Source organism: Pongo abelii, chromosome 5 (assembly GCF_028885655.2).
Source record: "Pongo abelii isolate AG06213 chromosome 5, NHGRI_mPonAbe1-v2.0_pri, whole genome shotgun sequence".
NCBI lineage: Eukaryota > Metazoa > Chordata > Mammalia > Primates > Hominidae > Pongo > Pongo abelii.
Window position 1 is genome coordinate 62,181,849 of NC_071990.2, and position 26,601 is coordinate 62,208,449.

Here is a 26,601-nt window from a genome sequence, read left to right on the forward strand (position 1 = left end):
TCTAGATATACTATCATGTCATCTGCAAACAGGGACAATTTGACTTCCTCTTTTCCTAATTGAATACCCTTTATTTCCTTCTCCTGCCTAATGGCCCTGACCAGAACTTCCAACACTATGTTAAATAGGAGTGGTGAGAGAGGGCATTCTTGTCTTGTGCCAGTTGTCAAAGGGAATGCTTCCAGTTTTTCCCCATTCAGTATGATATTGGCTGTGGGTTTGTCATAGATAGCTCTTATTATTTTGAGATACATCCCATCAATACCTAATTTATTGAGAGTTTTTAGCATGAAGTGTTGTTGAATTTTGTCAAAGGCCTTTTCTGCATCTATTGAGATAATCATGTGGTTTTTGTCTTTGGTTCTGTTTATATGCTGGATTACATTTATTGATTTGCATATATTGAACCAGCTTTGCATCCCAGGGATGAAGCCCACTTGATCATGGTGGATAAGCTTTTCGATGTGCTGCTGGATTCAGTTTGCCAGTATTTTATTGAGGATTTTTGCATCAATGTTCATCAAGGAGATTGGTCTAAAATTCTCTTTTTTGGTTGTGTCTCTGCCCAGCTTTGGTATCAGGATGATGCTGGCCTCATAAAATGAGTTAGGGAGGATTCCCTCTTTCTCTATTGATTGTAATAGTTTCAGAAGGAATGGTACGAGTTCCTCCTTTTACCTCTGGTAGAATTCGGCTGTGAATCTATCTGGTCCTGGACTCTTTTTGGTTGGTAAGCTATTGATCATTGCCATAATTTTAGAAACTGTTATTGGTCTATTCAGAGAGGCAACTTCTTCCTGGTTTAGTCTTGGGAGAGTGTATGTGTCAAGGAATTTATCCATTTCTTCTAGATTTTCTAGTTTATTTGCGTAGAGGTGTTTGTAGTATTCTCTGATGGTAGTTTGTATTTCTGTGGGATCGGTGGTGATATCCCCTTTATCATTTTTCCTTGTGTCTATTTGATTCTTCTCTCTTTTTTTCTTTATTAGTCTTGCTAGTGGTCTATCGATTTTGTTGATCCTTTCAAAAAACCAGCTCCTGGATTCATTAATTTTTTGAAGGGGTTTTTTGTCTCTATTTCCTTCAGTTCTGCTCTGATTTTAGGTATTTCTCGCCTTCTGCTAGCTTTTGAATGTGTTTTCTCTTGCTTTTCTAGTTCTTTTAATTGTGATGTTAGGGTGTCAATTTTGGATCTTTCCTGCTTTCTCTTGTGGGCATTTAGTGCTATGAATTTCCCTCTCCACACTGCTTTGAATGCATCCCAGAGATTCTGGTATGTTGTGTCTTGGTTCTCGTTGGTTTCAAAGAACATCTTTATTTCTGCCTTCATTTCATTATGTACCCAGTAGTCATTCAGGAGGAGGTTGTCCAGTTTCCATGTAGTTGAGCAGTTTTGAGTGAGTTTCTTAATCCTGAGTTCTAGTTTGATTGCCCTGTGGTCTGAGAGACAGTTTGTTATAATTTCTGTTCTTTTACATCTGCTGAGGAGTGCTTTACTTCCTAATATGTGGTCAATTTTGGAATAGGTGTGGTGTGGTGCTGAAAAAAATGTATATTCTGTTGATTTGGGGTGGAGAGTTCTGTAGATGTCTATTAGGTCCTCTTGGTGCAGAACTGAGTTCAATTCCTGGGTATCCTTGTTAACTTTCTGTCTTGTTGATCTGTCTAATGTTGACAGTGGGGTGTTAAAGTCTCCCTTTATTATTGTGTGGGAGTCTACGTCTCTCTGTAGGTCACTCAGGACTTGCTTTATGAATCTGGGTGCTCCTGTATTGGGTGCATATATATTTAGGATAGTTAGCTCTTCTTGTTGAATTGATCCCTTTACCATTATGTAATGGCCTTCTTTGTCTCTTTTGATATTTGTTGGTTTAAAGTCTGTTTTATCCGAGACTAGGATTGCAACCCCTGCCTTTTTTTGTTTTCCATTTGCTTGGTAGATCTTCCTCCATCCTTTTATTTTGAGCCTATGTGTGTCTCTGCACGTGAGATGGGTTTCCTGAAAACAGCACACAGATGGGTCTTGACTCTTTATCCAGTTTGCCAGCCTGTGTCTTTTAATTAGAGCATTTAGTCCATTTACATTGAAAGTTAATATTGTTATGTGTGAATTTGATCCTGTCATTATGATGTTAGCTGGTTATTTTGCTCGTTAGTTGATGCAGTTTCTTCCTAGTCTCGATGGTCTTTACATTTTGGCATGACTTTGCAGTGGCTGGTACCGGTTGTGCCTTTCCATGTTTAGTGCTTCCTTCAGGAGCTCTTTTAGGGCAGGCCTGGTGGTGACAAAATCCCTCAGCATTTTTTTGTCTGTAAAACATTTTATTTCTCCTTCACTTATGAAGCTTAGTTTGGCTGGATGTGAAATGCTAAAAGCCAGAAGAGATTTGGGGCCAATGTTCAACATTCTTAAAGAAAAGAATTTTCAACCCAGAATTTCATATCCAGCAAATGGATGATTTGAACACCCATTATATAGGAGATAAGTAGACTTTGTTTAAAATGAAGCAATATAGTTACTTTTTTAAAATGTGTTTTAATTATGTTATTATATTGCTATATGGGTCTGATTTCCCAAATAGAAATCTTATTATGATATTGTTACATTTGAATTTTAAATGTTGATGTAATCTAGTTACTAGTTTAGTTTTGCCTTCTGTTATTTCAAAAAAAAGCCTAATTTTTATAGATACTGGCTAAATTTTACAAGTTGAAACTTATTTTTCAATTTTTAATTTTTATTTTGTAATTATATAAAAGTTGTATATATTAATGATGTACAACATAAAGTTTTGATACATGTATATATACATTGTGTGGTAGCTAAATTAAGCTTATATTTTACTTACTGTCTTTAATTATGTCAAATCATTTTTTTTTCAGGATGAAAATTCCACATTACTGCAAAATATCCCCTTGTTGTGATGAAACATATTCTACTTTGTGAATAAGAAACCACAGAAGACATACAGATGGCCAACAAGCATAGGAAATAATGCTCAAGATGGCTGATAATTAGCGAAATGCAAATCAAAACCACAGTGAGATACCATCTCACATTAGTCAAAATGGCTATTACTAAAAAGTCAAAAAATAATAGAGGCAGATGAGGTTGTGGAGAAAGGGAATGCTTATATACTGCTGGTGGGAGTACAAATTAGTTAAGCTATTGTGGAAAACAGTGTGGCAATTCCTCAAGGAACTTAAAGAATTACCATTTGGCCCAGCAATCCCATTATTGGGTATATACCCGAAGGAATATAAATCATTATACCATAAAGACGTATGCACATGTATGTTCGTTGTAGCACTACTCACAATAGCAAAGACATGGACTCAACATAAATGTCCATTAGTGGTGGACTGGATAAGAAAATGTGGTACATATACATCATGGAATACTATGCATCCATAAAAGAAATGAGATCATGTCCTTTGCAGCAACATAGATGGAGCTGGGCACCATTATCCTAAGCAGAACTAATTCATAAACAGAAATCCAAATACCACATGTGTCTCACAAGTGGGAGACAAACAACAGAAACACATGGACACTAGGAAGGGAACAACAGACACTAGGGCCTCCTTGAAGGTGGAGGGTGGGAGGAGGGAGAGGATCAGAAAAAATATACCTATTGGATATTATACTTATTAACTGGGTGACTAAATTACCTGTACACTAAACCCTCACGGCACACAGTTTATCTATGTAACAAAGCTGCACACGTACCCCTGAACCTAAAAGTTAAAATAAAAATAATAATAATAAAGAAACCATATGGCAGTATGTAACCTGACTCTGTTACATACTCAGTGTGTTACATATGGAGATTGTAACAATCCAGCCATAAGACTCACACTGGATAACAATATTAAATCAAGTGTCATGTTATGGAGAGATCTGAAGAACAAATTAAATACTTTTTCAGTCACTTAAACAAAGCAACTGCTTGGATGTTCACCCAGTAAGCTCCATCTTATTGCTCAATGGGCATCTTATTTGAGAAGTAATGTTTCCACTGGCAAACCTATTTATTTATTTAAGCTTTATTTAAAATGATTTTAAATATATAAAGTCAAGTAATATGTGGGGGTGTAAGCTCAACCACTATTAGTAATTTAAATCTATGAAACTGGTTAAGCTTAAATATTTGAAAGTAGAATTCATTTTCAAGGGGCAATCCCATTCAGTACCCAGTTCCTATGTATGTCCACTAGAGAGATGTAGAAATTGATACTAATCCATTAATATGAAGTTGGAGTATTCAAATGTGCCCTAAAAGAAAACATAAAACTTATATTTTATATGTTAGGTTATAAACATGAAACTATATCCAGAATTCTAGTTCTAGTTCCATTAAATACATTTATTACTAGAAGTCAGTGTAATTACAATGAAACTGAGTTTTAGCATTAGGTTTCTGAAGAAGTATTGACCAAGGGTAAATGTGATTTCTCAGTGAGATGATCAATTTTCTCCTAAATATAACTCTGTAAAATGGCTATTGCCAGAGTCATATCTTTGGAGTGTGTGCTCATTAAGGATAAAACATCAAAAAATAGATAAATGAGAAATGCATGTTTTAGGTTAGATTTGGATTACAGTCTTCATTTCTGTATTTCAATGACTGCAAGTGTAACTAAATGAAAAATTGAACATTTTAGGATTTGAAATGAGATAAAAGATTATAGGAATGTGACAAATATATCTGTATTGATATTTCATGTATCTTTACATTTTTTTAAAATTAAATTCAAATCTTTTTTTCTTTCTTGATTTTTACATGAATTAAAACAAAACACAAATAATTCTATAAAAGGAATAAAGGGAAGAAAAAAGTAGAACGTTAAATGAAATTCAATTAAATTTGGCATAAAAAGTGTTTAGAAAATTTGTTAAATGCAACATCTATTTATTTATTTCCATGACTGAAATAAAAATTGTCTATAATAATGATTTTCTGAATATGTATTCCTTATCTATGTTTCAGCCAGTGAACTCCACTGGGGGAAAAAAAAAGAAGGTAAACTGTCATGCATTGGTATCACATCTAAGCACTAGCCTCTTTTTACTATATTTGCAGAAGTCAGATTTACTAATACTAGTCTAATGTTTTGTAGTCACTTCATGTAGATGGCAGCAGAGCAGGCATAGTAAATCAATAGAACAAATTGTCAGACCAGTAATGTGGCTTCTGTTGTTCTGCTTCTCATTAAAGGCAATGGCAATAGAAGAAAAGCTATTACGGCAACCAGAATTCTTAATGAGTTTTGCTACCAATTAGTTTACAGCCCAGGTACATGCTTTGACATTTGGTTAGCTAGAAACTTGGGCAACTTTTCATGAAGAAGTATATTACTGCACACAAGCCTGAAATGCTTAGCTATTGTAATATCTGAGCTGTTATTAGAACAGGTCTCTACAAAATACCTTAAGAAAAAAATTGACCTTCATACTCCTGCCTTCTTCTGAGCTGATGTCAAATCATTAAAAAAACCCTAAAGCCAGTGTTTTATTGATACTTGAACTAATGTGGTTTGCAAAATCTTTTTATTAAGCTTTGCAAACCAATGTCAGGTTAAACTGCTGTGCCCAGAAAATGTCAATCTCAAAAACTTATCCGACAAATGTGATAGAGCTTCTTAGACACATTCTGATCAAGACCCTACCTGACAACCTCTTCTTTTCAATCACTTCAAGGCTATGAATAAATATTGCAGTTTTTATACTGTAGCAAGGATTTAGCTGTATAAATCATGCAGGAAATTCTGGAGCACCAGTCACTGAATATTTTTAGTTTTATCATTGTGAAGATTCATAATGTAAAGACAATTTTTGTAAAGCATAAGAGAAAAATATATTGCTTTTAGCAGTATCTCAAGAAAATTGATGTTGAAAAGAATACTACAGGAGCAAGGATTGAGAAACTGGAGGTCCCACAGGGTCTTGAATAAGGTAGACTATGATAGATAAGATCCAGAATCACTGAATTGGACACTTGTAGGAGGCAAATGGCTTTGAGGTACAGCATTCTCCATCCGTACCTCGGTTTCTCAGTGTGATTGGGATACCAGCCGGTGGGTCACCAGTGAGTGTCCTGCAATGGCCTCTGTATGGTAATATTGATCACTCCAGAATACTGAGAGCAAGGTCAGGTTACTAACTAGCCCAGCAGCCTTTAGACTATGCCCTGAAGGGACATGATCAAAGTGACATTGCTGAGGTCAGGCCCAAGGTTGATGTGTGGTGTTCAGAGATGACCAATTCAATAGCAGGCCAGAAGGGAATGGCAGAGCAATCATACTTACAGGCCTTGTTGTATGTATATAAGCCTTGGGCTTCCTACACCTCTTCTCACCTGCCTAGCCAGTGTTAATTTCTCCAGAGCAGCATTTTCCAGCCATCAGGTCACAATATACTTGTATATTCTAATAAATAATAAATGCTTTGTTATTATAGTGAAGCATACAAATTTGTAAATAATGTAAAAATTTAATAAACATATATATTAGAATGAAAAAAAGAGTACTAATACTACCATACATAAGAGACTTTGGATAGATTATCAAATATATACTGCTTATTACACATTTAAAAAGAAAATAAAGACAGCAAAAATACTGACTTCAGGTACAAAACCCTTCTAGAATATTTAGAGAGGGACTGAGAAATGAATAAAATAAGCTACATCTTTAATAGATAAGAACAGAGTAAAATAATGCACTATGATCTAAAGATCAATGAATGAATGGGCTCTTTTGGGGGTACAAAGGAAAGGGAGATTTAGGACTACTGTGTTTTTTAAATGCATTTTTGTTCTTACTCCCTAGTCCTATTCCTCCCCATGGAAAACCATTTTATTTTATTATTATTTTTTAAGTTTGAATTTCCATTTTTATTTTAGATTCAGGGAGGTACATACTCACGTTTGTTACAGAGGTTTATTGTATGATACTGAGGCTTGGGCTTCTATTTATCCTGTCACTCAAGATAGTGAACATAGTACCAAATAATAAGTGTTTCAGCCCTTTCCCCCTCCTTCCCTTTTTTGGAGTATCCAATGTCTATTGTTTCCATCTTTATGTCCTTATATACTCAAGATTTAGCTTTCACTTATAAGTAAGGACATGTGATATTTGGTTTTCTGTTTTTGCATTAATTCGCTTAGGATAATGACCTCCAGATGCATCTATGTTGCTGCAAAAAACGTGATCCTTTTTTATGACCACGTAGCTTTCCATGCTGTATATGTACCACATTTACTTTATCCAATCAACCACTGATGGGCACCTAGGTTTATTCCATGTCTTTGCTATTGTGAATAGTGCTGCGATGAACATCCAAGTCCATGTGTCTTTCAGGTAGAATGATTTATTTTCCTTTGGGTATATATTCAGTAATAGAATTGCTGGGCCCAATGGTACTTCTATTTTTAGTTCTTTGAGAAAATTCCAAACTGCTTTCCACAGTGGCTGAACTAATTTTCATTCTTACCAACAGTATATAAGTGTTCCTTTTGCTCTGCAGCCTTGCCAACATCTGTTATTTTTGACTTTCTAATAGCCAGTCTGACTGTGTGAGTGAACCAACATGTTTCTTGATATCTCAGCTTCAATATCATTTGCTCAATCTAGTTCCTCTCTTCTTGAATTCTTTTTTATTCCCAAGATTAAACACATTTAACATTTTTCTCATTGGCTTTTATATATTACCAAATCAGATACCTAAATGTCACAAAATTCCTTCTTTTACTCCTTTGAGACTTACAGTCAGCCCACAATAAAATCTGATGTTTCTTCATGTACAATTCGGTTTACAATTATTCCAGTTCCAGTGTGATTTAATCAAAAGTTTTCTAGTTTCTAGATGAAAATGCCTATAGCACAGGCTTTACATCTTTTCCATTAAAATTATCTTCTTTAATTATTATTGTAAAAAGTTAATAAAGTTCATATCTTTATCTTATAGCATATGGAAAAGATCTTTGTATCTTTCAGGATTCTGTATACATTTTCTCTTTATTCTACATTGATACTATTGGGTGTCCTGCTAATTTTAAAATTTGCCTTCCTTTATAACCACAGTGACTAATTTCACTTACCTTCACCATCCTTCTCTTATCTACTTCCAACCACCGAGACAAGACAGCCTTTCAGCACTCTTTAAAATAACCCATATGATTTTGCATTCTCCAGATAATTAAACCTTGAAACGTTCATTAATAAAAAGTGTACTATACCTCTTTAACTTCCCAGTACTGTGAAGAGTGCTTGTCACATGGTAGGTGCTCAATAAATGCGTGATAAATAATAACTCCAAAGACAATGCTTATTAAATGCCAGACCTTTCATGAGGAGCTTTACGTGAATCATCTGATTTAATCTTTCCAACAACCCAAGAGGAAACTAAAAGTTATAAATATTAAATAAGTGAACCAAAGTCAAAGGTAAGTAAAATAATTAGTATAAATGCATCATATATTCTAATGAAAAATAAGAATCATTAATCAGCTAGTTTATAACTTTTAATGGCTAATACCTTTGAATTTCATATTAAGGAAACTGTAACATCAGAAAGATTCATAATACATTTCACATAGTCAACTTTGGCAATAAAAGGATAAAATATAAAACAAACCACTACTCTGTAAAACAGAATAAATACATATTTAATGTGGTAACATTCCTTACAAGGAAACAAAAACAAAAAATATTGACAATAAATATAGTTTGAGAGTTGAGATATAATCATTTATATATTTTTCTAATACCTTTGGCCTCAGTATATTTTCACATTTGTACCTTGGCCTCAGCGTATTTTCACATTTATACGTATATAGTTGTCTTTTCACATGTATGTTAAGATCATGGTAATTTAAGTTACTTGAAGACACTTATTATTTCATTTTGGAAGCCTCTCAAAATCTAACATAGTTTGCAACAAATAAAAAGATTTTACTTCTACCATTATATGTAATGTGCAAAGTAAATGTGTATATGTAAATTATATGTATTATCAAAATGTAAAGGAAAAGAAAATGAAAGTAACAATTTTAAGAAAATCAAATATAAGAACATATACAGGAATTAGAATGGAAAAAGTATTCTGGTATTATGAAAATGACATACAGGAGGAAAAGAAAGATGATCCAAGATGAGAAAGTTAGAGTTGGTTCAGTTAATGAGACATAGACTACTCTGATGGAAGACCATCTTTTTTGCTGTAATGTGACAATACTGTGTTCAGAATTATTCTTCATATTATACTACTAAAGGCCATTGGAACCCAACTATATAGTTTGTTAAACTAGGTTTAATAGCATGCTACTGCAAGGAGACCACATCACCAGGGAGACCATTGAATTGGTAGGGATCAGGCAGGATTTGCAAACCTAGGAATTGCTGGAACCACATTAATCTGTGAGGAGTTACTATTGTCTGTGATTTTGAGATGGTGTATATAGATTTAAGTAAGCTAATATTAGAAGAGTATGCGTGTAGATAGTTTTTGCATGTCATTTGCAGGATAGGTAGTCACGCATGTCATTACTTGGTATAGTTCATCTGTTTTATAAATTATAGTACAGTCTTGCATAGTGTAGTTTCCATTTGAATTCTCAGCTCCCTGCTCAGTTCTAGTAGCAGAACTGCTTTTACTTTATCAATATTAATATAGTGAAATCCCATTAAGAGTTAAATGAAATTAACTCATTGTCTGGAATGAACTAGATAGCGGTTAATTATAAAAAAGAAAAAGTATTTTTCCTCCTTGGTGACCTTCCAGTGCATAGAAGTAGTAGTATGACACACACTAGGCACTTTGCCTCCATTATTGCTTCCTGCTTTTACTTACCTCTTATTATTGTTCAGAATCCAGATGAACAACTCAGTCCCACTCCCACCTCCATGCCAGTAAAAAAAGTTTCATCCTGGGTTAAGTCTGGTTGAACTCCAACAAGATTAATGAAATAAAGCAACAAATTTATTCATTTATTTATGAAGCCGTGGCTGAAAATTTATACTAGCTGACTTTTAAGTCCACTCAAATGAGTGATTCTACGATTCTTTGAATCCTGTAGCAAACAGGTATCAAGTGAATTCTTCAGGATGGAATGGTGTTTACTTATTGAATAAGCATCAGAACTTTGAGCTGCTGCTCTCTTCTATTTTAGTATTATGTTATAATTCATTATGACTGAAATTAAAATAAATGAACACACTCCAATCTAAGAGCTAATTAGTTACATTAAAAACTATATGTGGCCAGGAGCAGTGGCTCACACCTGTAATCCCAGTTTGGGAGGCCGGGGAGGGTGGATCATGAAGTCAAGAGATCGAGACCATCCTGGCCAACATGGTGAAACCCTGTCTCTACTAAAAACACAAAAATAAGCTTGGTGTGGTGCTGCATGCCTGTAATCCCAGCTACTTGGGATGCTGAGACAGGCGAACCACTTGAACCAGGGACTTGGAGGTTGCAGTCAGCCGAGATCGCACCACTGCGTTCCAGCCTGGTGACAGACTGAGACTCCATCTCAAAAAACAAAAACAAACAAACAAAACACTATATATAGTGTTAATATGGTTTCACTTTACCCAAAGTTTAGAATTGTATGGGTTTGTTTGGGTTCAAATGAGTGTGGTGAGGGGTGGGCATAAATAACACAGTGAAAATACAGTAGTCTCCCCTTATCTGCTGGGGATATGATCCAAGATCCCCAGCAGATGTCTGAACCTGTGGATAGTACTGAATGCTATTTATACAGTTGTTCCTCAGCATCTTTTGGGGATTGGTTTAAGGACTCTGCAGGTAACTAAACTTGAGCACAAAAGCTCAAGTTCCTTATATAAAATGGTATAGTATTTGTATATAACCTACACACATCCTCCTGTAAACTTTAAAACATCTCTGGATTACTTGTAATACCTAACATAATGTAAATGCTATGTAAATAGTTGTTATGCTGCATTATTTAGGAAATAACGACAATAGTCTGTACATGTTTAGTACAGGCGCAACCACTCTTTTTTTTTCAAATATTTTCCACCCAAGGTTGGTTGAATCCATGGATCCAGAACCCATGGATACAGAGGGAAAACTGTACTATGTTTTTTCCTTTACAGTAGCAAGCATGTGGCACATACAGCATGTATATGCTAGACAAAGGGATGATTCATGTCCCAGGAGGAACAGAGTGGGAAGGAATCACACTACTTGGAATGACATACAATTTAAAACTTAACACATTTTTTATTTCTGAAATTTTCCATTTAGTATTCTCAGACCATGGTTGACAGCAGGAAACTGAAACTGCAGTAAGCAAAACCACAAATAAGAAGGAACTACAATAATATTTTAGCTTTCCAAATGCCATTTTTTTACCCACAAGTACAAGGTATGTACTTTATGGTTTTAGCAAAAGTAACGAGTTCTTGCCAAACTATTCACATATTTAAAATGATCTGGTGACTTTGCATTTACAAGAGGTTGGCTGAGGTTACCTCCAGGATCAATGGCAATGAACAAGAGGGACAGTATGTTCCACAGAGCATATAATTCCATGACCTTGGATATATGGCCTCTGTGAACACTTCTATCCCTGAAGTAATTACTGAGGAAGAAAATATTTTTGTCCTGGCTTTTAATGAAATATGTAGAATTAATATACTCAACCAAGCAAATGAGTCCTGGACACTGCTTTCACTTTGAGTGGCTTCTTTATTCTTGACCAGGTTTCATATAACTTGTCCCTGGTACTTACCATAATACCATATGTTGATAATAACCTTTGCATTGAAAAGTCCTGATAAATGTATTTTTAAAATATGTGCTGCTATAATGTATATTTATATTAAAGCTGAATCAATAAACACAATATTTTATTATAGAAAGGATTTTCAACCATGCTGCTTAGCTTAACAGAGCACTCATAAATACCAAAAGTTCCTTAGTAAGCCCAAACTCACTCTACCAAATCTAAAAGCACACTATTTAGAGATGGAATAGTATCCCTTAGACTTCTATTTGTTAAAACAATAACTAAATTTGAGTTAAATAATTACACATAGTGCTTATGATGTATGAAATACTTCCACAAAAGAGTTGTTATTGGTTAAATTGTGTCCCCAAAAATATATGTTTTAAATACTAACCCCGGAAAACTGTGAACGTGATCTTATTTGAAAATAGGGTCTTTTTAGATATAATCAAATTTGGAGGCAGTCCTTAGCGTGGATCCTAATCCCATATGGCTGGTGTCCTAATATGAAGAAGGAAGATGCCCGTGTGAAGACGGAGACATACAGAGAGAATACATGTGTAGACACAGGAAGAAACTGGAGTAAGGCAGCTGCAGGCCAAGGAATGCCAAAAACTGATGGCCAACAGTAGAAGTCAGGGAGAGGCAAGGAAAGATTCTACCCTGAGTCTTAAAAGCAGCATGACCCTGCTGACATATTGGACTTCTAGCCTCCAGAACTATGAGAAAAATAAATGTCTTTTGTTTTAACTCACCCAGTTTGTGGTACTTCGTTATCACAATGCTATGAAACAAATACAATTGTTATCTGTTTTGAAAATCCAGTTTTGCAAAGACAGACTCATTTATTCTTAAAGAATAAATCTACTAAAATGTAGAATGCCATATTATGTAATGAAACAAAATTAACTCACCATATTCATTCAAGGTGACATTTAGAACTCTCCCACATACATTTTATATTAATATTTTAGTGTGAAAAATATTCCTCTTAAATGTATGAGTGTTGTCCTAATTTAAACCATGCACTTTTACAATTTATGCAGTAGCTAGAAGTTAGTCATTTCCATTTTTAACATTTCTACTTGAGACAACTTACCTGGTGAGATTTTGCCACTGTATCAAAAAACAAGGAAAGTGGTAATGATGGCTGAAACATTAAGGAGAGGTACAGAGGTATGAGTTCTATACTTGTGGATAATATTCAGGTTTACTAAAAAACTTTCCACAAAGCAATCAGATTTATCCAGTTTTTCTACAAAGAATGTAAATGCTGCCCCCGAATGATGACTCAGTTCCAAAATGATGATTCCATTCCTTGAGAATTACATTTGACAGTACATTACTGATGATGGTGTTCAAGTTTTTTAAAAAAGCACTTATTGTGGAAAATGGTAAGATGAAAATCACTTTATGATTTTCTTGTGTCCGTGTAGGAGCCCAGAACTATCCCAATACACATTAGCTTTCTTTATTTAGTCCCCCATTTCTCACTTATGGTGTCAAAATATCACATTAAATGCATTGCTGTACCATAGAAGAATGGCAATTATAGAAATACTAAGCACTATATAAAAATACTCACAGTGTGCTACATATCCAATGGTATATTAGACTTTTTTTTCCTTTGCTATAAGAAAAATCTAAATATCTCTTTCTAAAGAAAATAAAATGCATTAGATTTGAAAAATACACTGCTATGTTTTACACAGTCTGTTTAAATACCTTCGATTTTGGGGAGAATTTTTAGTTCATAAACTTTTCTGTTTTTATGAACCATTATGGCTTTGGATATTTATTAGTTATTAGCCATATTAGTGCCAACTTAAAGCTGTGGTTTTGCATACAATGCCCTGAAATTTCACCCTACTAACCTTTAGATAGACTTACAAGTCATTGGTGCATAATAAGTATAGCTTCCACTTAATGAAGCTAGATCTTTATATTTTTAACACTCATTTGGAAAACCAATTAACTCTGGCTCTATTGAACAAATTGAACAGGAAATAAATCAAGTGTTGAAACATTGGTGACAGGCCAGACTTTCTGTAATTAGGGTGCTGAGATGCCTAAGGCTGTCCATGTGGAGTTCTGTATTTTGATCGACAACTCCCATAGATTAAAGTCATTAAATATTTTTAGCACATTGCCCACATCTCCCATCTTAAAACCCAGAGGCTTGAATCACAGGGAAAAATCCCTAAAAGTGCCACACAATTTAGGAATTTCACTCATTCTTTCATATTCAACTTGCCAAGATAATATCTACTGTGATAAGTAAGATGCAACTCTACTGTTCTTCACATCAGTTCCATTCAGAAAGGATATTTTGCTGCCTTCCTTTTTAAAAAAGACCTTTCACAATATTGGGCAGAGAAAACCTCTCTAAGTAAAAAAAAAAAAAAAAAAAAAAAAAAAAAAAAGGATAGTAGGCAATGCAGAGATGGGGGAAGAGAAAAGGATAGAAAAAAGATGTTAGGGACTCTTAAGAAGTTATTGAAATTTAATATAATATACTAAGATGAAAAGAAGAAATAATGATTAAAAAGGGAAGTGGAAGCACCAATGCTAAAAAATTGGGAGTGTTAATTCTGCACTATCTCTGAGAGACTTAAGGAAGTAGTATCCAGGAAATGAAGGATCCTGGTCTCTGCATACTGGGTTTGGGCTAGAGTTAATTCATATGGTTTTACCAGTACCTAGAAGAAATGCACTTCAAGATCTTGTTGTTGTTCCACGTTCACCACACGTTTTTGACACTGGACAATGGAAATGACAAAAAGGTCATTGAAAATGTGTGCCTCTTTTTGTAAATGGTGAAATTAATATTTTATTATACTCATCCATTTCCTGTAGGTTTGGTTACTGTAAGCCATTTTTCCAGAATCTGCTAAGTCCTGAAGGATAGTAAAACTGGATTTCCAGATCCCCAAAGTGAATAAAATAAGCATAAAAATTATACCACCCAGTTTTATCTCCCCCTAACAATGTTTTTCCTTGTTACTTTGAGCGATATTTTTTCCTCAGAATAATGTCCTCAAAATCTGATTATTAGGTCAAAGAAAATATACATTCTTATGTATGTTACTAGGAATTGCATTTTTGGAGCCCAAAAGGTTTGGGAAAATCTATAATATCCTCAGAAGTTAGTTTAGTGAATAATTGAATTAACTACTTCCTCTAATTTCTCTTTTTTCTCTTAATTTTTTCCAATATATTTTTTTCTAAAGATGCTTATTTTAGCTATAATATCTTAATGCATTTTAACCATTGAGAAATCTTTAGCCCTTTTGAAAGGCAGGAGGTATTTAATGTGTAAAATATAAAATGATTTCATTCATACAAATCGATCTTGAGGAAATGAATATTCAGGTGAGGCCAAATGAAGGGTTAAGAGAATAAGGGATTCAGGAAATAATTTTTACATCAAGTTTTAATTGATAATTTAAATAAAAACATTTTAATATTAATTTCTCAAAATATTTTCAAATATAATGTAACTTAAGGAAATAAAACAAAATGTTGGCGCTTACTTTGTCCCTACTGTGACTTTCTTCCCTTCTTTCTCTCTTTCCTGAGAAACATACACAATTCTCAAGTTGATACATATTTTATCTGTCCAGTCTTAATGCTGTATACAGATATATCTATAAACAATACCAATATTGTGTTTTTGGCATTTTGTTGCTTGTTTTATTGATTAGTAACTGAGGGCACTGTTCTTTCTGAGATACAATGAAGTCCACAAACAATTTTGTTCTTCCCAAATAGGGCCTTACATTAAACTTGATTCATGTTATAAATATTGTTTTCAATATTAGGGAAAGCAAAATTTCCATTTCCTAGCACTTAGGTGAAGACACACAGAAAAATAAACAAATGAACATGATAATTGATGATGTTAAGAGATTTGAAAGAAATAGGCAGGCAGATGAGGGAAGATAAGTCTGAACAGCTGACTTCCAACTGAAACCAACTGATAAGAATAAAATGGCCAAGCCAAGAGCTGGGAACAAGCCGTCTGATTAAAGGAACTAGCAGGTGCCAAAGTCCCAAATAATGAACAAAAGTGAAGTTCTCAACAATAAAAAGTGTTGTCAAACATCCTGTGAAATGTGTAGCATTTTATCCTTTATAGTCAGGTAAGGCACAGGAAGGTTCATTAACTCGTGCAAACTAGAAAGTGGTAAAGCCAAGATGCAAGCCTGGGCAGTCTGTTTCAAGGATCTTGCTCTCAGTATGCACACAGCCACTTGTCTGAGCCAGAAAGAAAGTTAATGGAGATGCTAGCAAGTAGCTTTGGTTGGTTGTGAAAAGAGTTGTGGTTAACTTTTTCAAATTACCATGGGATGACACTGAAGATCCATTAGATGACATTAGAAGACTTTCATGAGATTCTAGTTGAGGGATGATGATGGCTCAGATCAGACCACACCGTGGATGGGGACGTTCAGGGTGTGTTTTGTAAGTGTAACCAAAATCACTTCCTGATGGATTTGATTTGGGAGGTGAGAAAATGGAGAAACATAGGATGAAATATAAGATTTTGGGCTTGAGCAGTGGGTGAATAGAGATACTATAGAGAAGATGAAGAATATTCAAGAAAAGATGGGTTTGACAGGGCCTGAGGTTATAGAACAGAAATTATATTTTGGCTATTTTAAGCAGTTAGTCAGATTAACAAATTCAGATCTTAGGGAAAGTTTACTTCTGGAAAATCAATTTAGAGTTGATGAAAGATAAACTAATTAGAGGGTCAAACCAATCCCTGCTTCCTGTCAGGAATAATTTTTGCTCATAGGTGCTTTCTGGAAGTCACATTTGTATTCCTGTTTTAATGTAAATTTGCAGACTACAGACATACAGAATCCATTTATGCAGAAGGGATCTCATTTGCTGGCAGATTTCTTATGGTCTTCTCTGTGCATGTGGGACACATTTAGTCAAACTACTTATTAGGTCTCTGGTTTTTAATAACAGGTTATTTTGGAGATAAATTGAATGGTAGTAAACAACAGATAATTGAGAGAATCAATGTGCTACCTGGATAGCCATATATGTGTGGCGCCCTTTCCTTTTATGTTTCTTACATCTACTCTAATGGGGTTGACTAAATTCCTACTGACTGTGTGAGGAGAACTTCACTCAGAATTGGGAAAGCTGTATCGAATGAGTATGTAAGCTGAATGAGTCGAGATTTAAACCTGTTTGTCTATTATTTTTTTCCCTTGGTTCCATAAGATTAAGCATTATTAGAGATATCTATGTTTCCTCATCAATTAAACAAGTGTACCCCTCAGTAACCTGAATACTTGACTTTCAACTCTCTCTTACTTTAGAGGTTTTCAAAATGTAGCTTGTGGACCACCTCTGTTAGAATCTACTGGGGTGATAGTTAAACAATATAAAAACCTGGGTCCTACTAGCAAGACATCTTAAATCAGGAATTTTAGTAACCTTTCAAGATAATTTTTATATTTGCTAAAATTTGAGGATTGCTTTAATGTCCTCTGTAGAACTTGTGTAATTGTATTGCATCATTAGTGGACACAGGATATGAGTGAGGACTCAGCTGGATCTATGTGGAAACATTTTAATGCTAATGCACAGGTATCAATGACTTAAAATGCTGAGAGTGTATAAAAGGTAAGATGACACTTCTAGGATCAACTATCTGAATTGAAGGTGAAAGTTTTGTTGGCAAGCAGACTCTTTCTATCTTTCCTTGGCTATGTTCCCACTATGCATCTGCACGTTGCTAGAGTGATGAGTGTTGGAGACTCATTTTACTGCTGCAATAAAGTTTTTTTTTCCACTTATAAGCCTTGGAAACTATGAATTTATTTTAGCTAGGTTTTAGATGTCCTATGGATTGCTTCCATTTTTAGTGGGTGTCACATTGCTAAGATTTTTTTTTTCCATTAGAGACCAATGACTGGTATTTCTGTTAGAGTAAGAATTCAACATAGTACAGATTATATAGGTGTCTGAAGTTGTCTAAGGCTTGAACCTGCTAGTATGCACACTCCAGATAAAAATGTTTTCATTTATGCAGTCAGAAGACATAGTTGACCCATTGTGTCAAATTTTCTAAAGAATTTTCATGAATTCCCTTGAATGTCTTTATTTGAGATTCTTCCATTTTCTCTTTTCTGAAAATACTCTCAGAAACAAAATTAACTGATTCATTTCAATGACTTCCATAGCCATCTCTAGGGATAAATGCCAGCTGTATGGTTCCAAACCAACTTTTTCTGATAAACTTTAGACCTGTATTGCCCATTACCAATTAGTTATCTTTTCTAGGCTAACCTATAGGTACTTCCAAATCAGTCTATCCAAAACTAAGCTCATCTTCTTTTCCCAAATTGTTTCTTCATCCTACTATAGCCTATCCCAGCAAATGATGTCGAGATTTACCCAGTTTCCCAAGTCAGGAAGACTGAACCCTCTAACCTCCTCCCTTTCTATATCCAGTTAATCACTGAGTCCTGTTAACTTTATTCTCTAAAAATTTCATGAATCTCTTGACTTTTCCTCAACCCCAGTACCTTCGGCCTTGTATCAGATCGCCATTTTCTATCATCTTCATCAGTGCTTCAATGTTCTAATGTGGTTTCCCTTTCAATCTTCTACTCCTGTCACTAATTCTCCACAAAACTCAGGTCTCTTTCTAGCATACTTAAAAATCTTCTCATGGTTTTCCATGATTCTTAGGATAAAGTCTAACTTCTTAAATCACCCTAAAATTTTTCTTATTTATTTATGTGGCCCTAGATTAACTCTCCAGCTAACCTATTTCTATTCCCTACTCTATGCTTTTGTGTTCAGTTCTCTGCACTATGTCAGCAATGCAGTCTTACAAACGAGCTCTCTCCTTCTCAGACTCTATCTTCACTCTCTAAGCTGTGACATGGGCTATAACTTCAACTAAATACTCTCTCACATCCCCTCAGAAGAGATCACTGTCTCTTTTCTCTGTACCTATGATAAGTCATATTATTTCTATTACAATCCTTGAAACAGTCTATCGTAATGAGCTCTCTGATTTGTAACCCTGTATTCCACCAGTTGGTCATCTCCATAAGGACAGGCACCATTCCTATGTGGGTAGTTGTTTTTTTTACTATTAAATCTCCAGTGTCTGGTACAATGCCTAGGTTAACATATATATGCTAAATGATGCATGATGGGGTCATTCTAGCTGATAGGCGTTGGTTGCTGGGTTTTACTGAGTTAAAGTAAATTCTATGTCTCTGGCTAGACTCAGTAGCAAAGGGGCCATGAGAATGCTTTAATATTCCAACACAACCAAGGAAGGAGGGTTGGGGAGACATACATAACACATTGCTGACATCTCTTAGTTCTCACTAAAGGTTTTCCCCAGATCATCAGTGAGGAAAAATTCAGTTTATATTGGAACCCTATAAAAAGTTGTATATAATTTTTGATATTAAGCTAAAATTAAATACATTTTCTGATAAAGCATGTGCATTCAGTCTTTTGCAGAATATCATTGCTATTCTTTATACAAATTTTATGTAAAGAAGTCCTCTCTTTATATAAAGAGATTGCAGAGATTGGGAAGAATTTATCTGATGGTTGAAGACACAGTCTAATGTGCCAAGTGAGCAAACTCAGAAATAGAATATTTCTTCCAGGATATTGTCTTAATATGCAATATTTCTCTCAGAACATGATACTCATTATAACAAATCAGTTAACTTTATGATTATCCTCATCAGTGAGGTAATTGCTTCAAAATGGTTTTCCATTATCTATCACTTTTCCTGAATGTTGGGATGTATTGATGAATTGTTGCTTCCTTGTAACATACATTTTATCTCCTGAGTATGTCGATTTAAGATGACCTTGTACCTGAAGTATAGGTTGTTCAAATTTACAGTTTTCAAAAATGTGTGGCTACTCAAAATTTGGAGATTATAAAATTAAAACTGAGAAATCAAAGACCAGTAAAACATGTATATGAGTCTTTTAATGAAGAAATAATGTATGAAATAACATGCTCCAAAATGTGAGATCCAAGTTAAATCATGTAGAAATATTAACAATCAATTCTTTTTTAATTTGGTGACACAAAAAACAAACAGAAAATATTTACTTTTATCTTCAGAGTTTTCCCAAAAGAAAATTTTTTGATTTTAATAATACAAGATATGCGTGACTTTAAAAGTTCAAAGAGTATTTTCAGAATGCTAAGCAGTTGTGTTTACAATAAACAAAGCTCTGAATCTGGTAAAGCGTATGCCCCCATTTTTATTCATCTTATCTAGTCAAATGATATGGTTTGGCTCTGTCCCCACCCAAATCTCATGTCAAACTGTGATCCTGAGTGTTGGAGGGCCTAGTGGGAGGTGAATGGATCATGAAGGTGTTTTTCTAATGGTTTTGAACCATCCCCGTTGTGCTGTCTCGTGATAGAGTTCTCACAAAATCGGGTTGTTTGAAAGTGTGTAGCACTCCCGCTTCATGCTCTCTCTCTCTCCTGCTGCCATGTGAAGATGTGCTTGCTTCCCCTCAGCCTTCTGCCATGATTGTAAGTTTCCTGAGGCCTCCCAGCCATGCTTCTTGTTAAGCCTGTGGAACTGTGAGTCAATTAACCCTCTTTTCTTCATAAACTACCCAGTCTCAGGTAGTTCTTTATAGCAGTGTAATGGACTAAGACTTCAACATCTGTTGAAAATGCAGGATTCTACTTTGCACTAAAATTGGAACACTGAAAAACATGCATTTTAGAATTTCCACTTTCAAATGCCTCAGGAAATTTAAGATAATTTGAAAATTTCATATAACATACATAACTAGGGAGGCTTTAAGTTTTATTAATATGACATTAAATCATTTCTGTTTGTTATAAATAACAGTATAATGTGGTCAAATTCAGTTGTTAAATAGATTGTCTGCAAATATCTGCTTATGTACAATATTTAAATATTTACCAGAAATCTAAGCTTCCTAAAAATCAAATTTACTACACTTTTTAAAAATAAGAGTAGTACATTAATCATAGTCATGTCATCCAAATGGCTAATTGTCCACATTGCCAAATATTCACCAGTATTAAAACTGGGAAAATTCCTATGCTATAGGTTATTAAAATCTATCATTTCACAATTCTTATCTGGAAAATTTTCAGAGATACAAACCTTTTTATCACAAAGTTAATCTTCACTTTAATATTTATGTTATTTTAGTTGAAATCAAGGAGGAAATTATTTCATTAGACAAAACCATGTAGAAAAAGAATATATAGTCTGAAAATGAAACTAATTTATGCTAAAACAGTATTTCTATAAAATGTCATTGCAGCCTTTAAAAATTATGTTTTTCAAAGAACTGTCATCTGACAAAGTGCACATTTTCTTTCTTGTGAAATGAAATGAATTATCAATTTAAAATAGTGTTTCCATAGGGAAAACATATTCTGAGTCTTTGGGGTTGACAGTGTAAATGCTGGATTTGCTCATATAAATAGCTGCCATAATTCTGCATCTAATCACGCTTAATCCTCTAATATACCTATAAATTTCTAGCTCTGACAAATAGCACACCAACCTATGTGTACTCACACCAAAATTATCCAGAATATTTTTTGTAGTTAGTTTGATTTTGAGTAGAAAATGCATTTCTTCTTTAAAGGTCTTACAAGTAAATGAACGCAGTTAAGAGGGTTGCAAAAATTCATCTAAGAAAAATCATTCCCTTTGATCTGCTGACATAGTGACCGTTTAAAATTTATATGTGCTTGTGGTCATGCAACAAGTCCCCCATAAGGGTGTGGCACATTATAATGGCTAGGAACACAGACACCGTAGCCCAAGAATCTGGGTTCAGATGGAAGCTCCACCACCTATTGTCTATGTAGACTAGGGAAAGCGACTTCACCTCTTTAAGTCTTGGTGTCCTCGTGTACTCAATGGGGATGATGAAAATAGAACCTAGTTCACATCACTGTATGAGGATTAAATTAAATAAGTCAATATTTAAAAAAATTTTAGAGCAGTACCTGCCACATACTAAGCACTGTAAATCTGATGGTTAAATAACTTTGTAAGAAGCAGTGCTAGATTCGGATGCCACCACTTGGATGATTTCTCTCTCTTGGAGAGACAGGACATTCTTAACCTGACAACATAGATGTAAAAATACTTCTGGGTTGCAAATGATCAAAGAAGGAGTGTTCCAAATATTTTATTTTTCCCCTAAATTATTTTTAGTCCTTGGACCTGGACTTCATGTAAAGAACTGTGGCATTTTTGGGGGGTTTTATGGGCATATTTAAGGTTTTGCTTCCCATAGTTAAAATTTGTCTCATCCACTCTTCTCTGTACACCAGGAGATCTCTCTAGACTGCTCTGTTAAGAGACCCAAGCTCTCTTAACAATTGGCTTTTCCCTATGTTAAGCCAGGAGCAGGCACTGGCAAGAAATCAGAGGAAAGGAAGGGAAAAAGATGAGGATGTATATCTCCTACTGCCACATCTGCTCTCTTCTGATGGGCCAAGGTTTACAGTGGCTCCTGTCTGACAGCCACTCTCCCATGGTGGCTGCTTTTACAGATTTCTTAACATTGCCTCCTGCTTGCCCCTTCAGAGTAGGGGTTTTAAAGCTTCCTGCTGTTACTGGCTTCTGGCTGCTTCACCATCCCTAGTTGAAATGCACCCTTTGTTGAGCTCTTTTCATTTACCTCAATGAGTGTGTCATCTGGTCGATGCTAGCAACCTGCCCCATACAGGTAGTATTCGTTAATTAGTTATAAATTTGACCTTTTTGGCCTCTAAAGAAACTCACGTTGAGTGTTTAAAATAATAGGATGATTCACTATTTCCTATCTACCCTTGAAACACTTATTTGTATAAAATGCGTGGCTCTTTGGGAGACATTTCTACTCACAAACCCTTAACATAAAATTTGGCAAGTTTTTTGAAAGCAGAGTACTTTCATAATTTTTTTAGTGTGAGTTACAGTACCCAAAACAATATTAAAGGTGAACCCATCCTAACACAACATAGCTAGCTAGAAGATGCCAAGGCCTGTGTTCTTTTCCTCAATTATTCGATATCTACCAGAACATAATTTTAGCAAGGAAATAATTGAGACTATATAAAATTATATCAACTGTTTACTGCATTAGAAAATATAGGAGAGCCACGTCAATGATTATTTCAATCACCTTGTGCCGGAAGTATACACTTTTTGGGGTTTCAGGGAAGCATATTTAGAACAAACAAATGTAAGTTATAGTTTCACCCATTAGGTAATAAACATCATTAGGTCATTCTTTCAATAGCTCTGCACTAGACGACTTGCAAAGCCCAGGGTTCGCCGTGGTGCTCAAAATGCACAAAGTCCCTCTCTTCCTCTAGGTTACAATTGGGAGGAGGATGTTAATGCAGGCTGCCTGTGGTCCCCCGACTAAATTTGTAGAAGTAGGGATGTGAGTGTAGGGATGTGAGTGTTTCTCTTTGGGGAAGGAGAAGAAGCCAGAATTTCATTTATTTTCTTATCCACTGGACCTCCAGGTAAGCTGACACATGATGCCTGTTAGGAGGAAACAATTTTCTATATTGAAAATGCTAGGCAGGATGTTCCTGCTAAAAGATTCATTATAGTCAATAAATCTAGTATGTATGGATTTTTAAGACATAGTTCCTTGGACAATAAAAGTAACTTGGACAGCTCTGTGGGGTATATATTTGTCCACTCAGATTGCCTTAACAAAACACCATAGACTGGGTGGATTAAACAACAGAAATTAATTTTCTCACAGTTCTGGAGGCTGGTAGTCCAAGATCAGAGTACCAGTGTGGTCCGACTCTGGTGAGGACTCTCTTTCTGGCTTGCAGATAATACCCTCTTGCCATGTTCTCACATGGCTAACAGAAAGAGACAGCAGGCTCTCTAGTGTCTCTTCTCATAAAGGCACTAATCCCATCATGAAGACCTCACCCTCACAACCTCATTTAATCCCAGTTATCTTCCAAAGGCCTTATTCTCAAATACCATCACATTGGAGGATAGGAGTTCAGCATATGAATTTGTGGATTGTGGGAAGGGCACAATTAGGTCCATAGCAGGTATAAAGTGGAGATACTGCACAATTTAAATCCTCCCTGTTCTGTGAGGTATTTAAATCCTCCCTGTGGACCTCACCTACAGACATCACTCATCACTGATCATTCTGGCACTGACATGCATGTCTGATGCGAGAAAGAAGGAGCTCGGAGACATCTATGATGTTCAGACCTCTCTGTCCTTTGCCCAAGCCTTCTGGATTTCCTGAATCCTTTATATTCTTAACAGATATTCATGCTGGGTACAATCTCTGATCAATGGATTCAGTGTGACAGTCTGATCTTGCATATTAGCTCAACCATCTCGTGAGGCTTCAATGCACAAATAAACACAGAGATCACATCTGTTTACCAGTTTTGATAAAGTCTATAAAGAAAAGGTGCTGGTATCTTAAGAGGGTATAAAAGAAGGATTTCTGAGAAGGTAACTTCAGGAGTAAGGCCTGAAAGGTTCCAATTAGCAAAGAGAGCTACAGGTTACAGGTGCAGGTGAAGGGTTATAAGCGTCCTTTCATTATTCTTTGTATGGTTAATTTTTATCAATTATATTTCATTTCATTATTAACCTAGCACTTGATAAAACATCAAGAGTTTATCATAACCAGTGAGTAAGTCATTAAAAGATATTATTCTTTAAGTCTTAGCTCAAAGGTCCTTTCCTCTATATACCTTTTGGGTATCCCTCAGGCTGCTGAGAGGTAACTATTTCTGCATTTCAGCAAGTCCCCTCATTCTTCTCTGCCCCTTGCCCTGTTCTTTGATGTGCTTCTTAAAGTATTTATCACACTAAACATTTATCACAAGATTTTACACTGACCATCATAAGACCTTTGATGGCAGATACAATATTTTATTTATCTGTGTATATTTTTGCTATCTTTCATTTGTCTTTTATTTATCTTTGTATACATGACACATAGGTGATGCTTCCCATTAGTTTGTCAAATTAACAAATGAACCTTAAGTTGTGTTGAAAGCATTTCTCTTCATTAGTATACAGTGGGTTAGGATTATTAATTTACTCTGGAAACCATTAAGTACAAGAAAAATGATTCTTTAAAAATTTATGCAGTCTTTAACTCCAGAGAGTTATATAGAGGTATTTTCTATTCAAACTAATTTTCTAATATCTATTAATATAACACAGATGTACGTTTTAGTGTGTATATAGCTGACATTGTGTGCATATGTGTGTGTAATTGGGATTGAGAATTTTGTTGTAGTTGTTGTTGTTGTTGAGACGCAGTCTCGCTCTGTCGCCCAGGTTGGAGTGCAATGGTGCAATCTCGGCTCACTGCAACTTCCGCCTCCCGGGTTAAAGCAATTCTCCTGCCTCAGCTTCCCGAGTAGCCGGGACTACAGGCACCCGCCGCCACCCTCAGCTAATTTTTTTTTTTGTATTTTAGTAGAGACGGGGTTTCATCGTGTTGCCCAGGCTTGTGACTAACTGCTGAGCTCAGGCAATCCACCTGCCTTGGCCTCCCAAAGTGCTGGGACTACAGGCATGAGCCACTGCGCCCTATTGGATTGAGAATTTTAAGGAGATTGCTTTGTTATTGGCTTAGAAAAATAAACTGAATTGAGCAAAAGATAAGCCCAAGAAGCTTAGATGGTAAAAAAAAAAAAAAAAAACCTAGTAAAAGATAATACAGTAATCTTATTAAAACTATTTATCAGCAGGTCAATTAAGCACTGTGGGAAACACAGATATTTATATAGTCACATTACAGGTAAGGCAAGAAGTAAAGCAGAAAATGGTGCCCATAAACTCATGTGTCAAATCATTTTCATGCAAGCTAATAGTGATATATCAATGTAAAACCGGATTCATACACAGTATAAATCTTTGGTGCGTAACAGTAGTCAGGACAAAGACTGGACCCATAGTCTGGGACCCAGAGAGAACACATCAGAGTGAGAGAACAAAAGGTGTCATGGCCAGATTACTCCAACTGCAAAGCAACATGCAGATAGCAGACACATTTAAAAACCCACTTTTTCCATCTTCCCCCATATGCCTGCTCATAGATGCTTCAGAAAAATTTCAAGGGAATTAACTATTTACTATTCCTATTCCAGCTGTCTACTACTCTGAATCTATTTTAAGTTAAAAAAAATAGATAATTGCATGCTGAGTATAGATGATAGTCTGAGAAGCCTGAAGGAAAAGAAATATAAAATATAATATGAAACAACAATTTCCATGTCCTCTGTAATTAAGTTCTCCAAGCAGACAACACTGGAAAGTGGAGGACATATTGAAATGGGTAGAGCTTATTCTCAGGGTAAAGGAATGTGGACTCACACTCAGCCTAGCCAAGTTTTGAGTGGTTTGTTTTTGTTGTCTTTTCCTGTTTGGGGTAAGTCTGGAGTGAATTTCAAGAATGATAAATTGACAGCTATACATTCAGGAGTTATTGTTAGAGGTCTTCTCTGATACCTATCTAAGTCTTCTCTAAATGTGTCCTTATACAACTCACTGTCTAAGAAAGAAAATTGGAAAATATAATTGGTAAACCACAGAACATTTTGGAAACCTGTCTTCAACTTTCCCTAACGTGATCAAGAGAGATGAATGTTGAATACTCCACTGATTATTGAATTCTGCAATTCTGCATTCATCATACAGAATTTAGTTTTGAAGCTTTTAATTCCCATTTCTTTCTCTTCTAGTTGACAAAGAGGCTGGCAGTCCAACCTTTTCTCATTAGCCTGTCTGCTTTAACTTGGCACTTGTGTCTTTGGTTT

General features: G+C 35.2%; 1 protein-coding gene across 11 annotated transcripts in view; it reads right to left on the reverse strand.

Moving 5' to 3' along the window:
• The window catches only part of KHDRBS2 (KH RNA binding domain containing, signal transduction associated 2), a 651,287-nt gene that overhangs the window by 152,935 nt on the left and 471,751 nt on the right, over positions 1 to 26,601 (reverse strand). Inside the window, exon 7 of one of the 11 annotated variants that reach the window (XM_054557662.2) lies at positions 17,630 to 20,365. The exons of the other annotated variants lie outside the window; for them this stretch is intronic. Within the exon in view, the coding sequence (XP_054413637.1) occupies positions 20,207 to 20,365 (159 nt within the window). The 3' untranslated portion in view covers positions 17,630 to 20,206. Of the gene's footprint in view, positions 1 to 17,629; positions 20,366 to 26,601 lie in introns of those variants that run through there. 11 annotated transcript variants of the gene reach the window in all.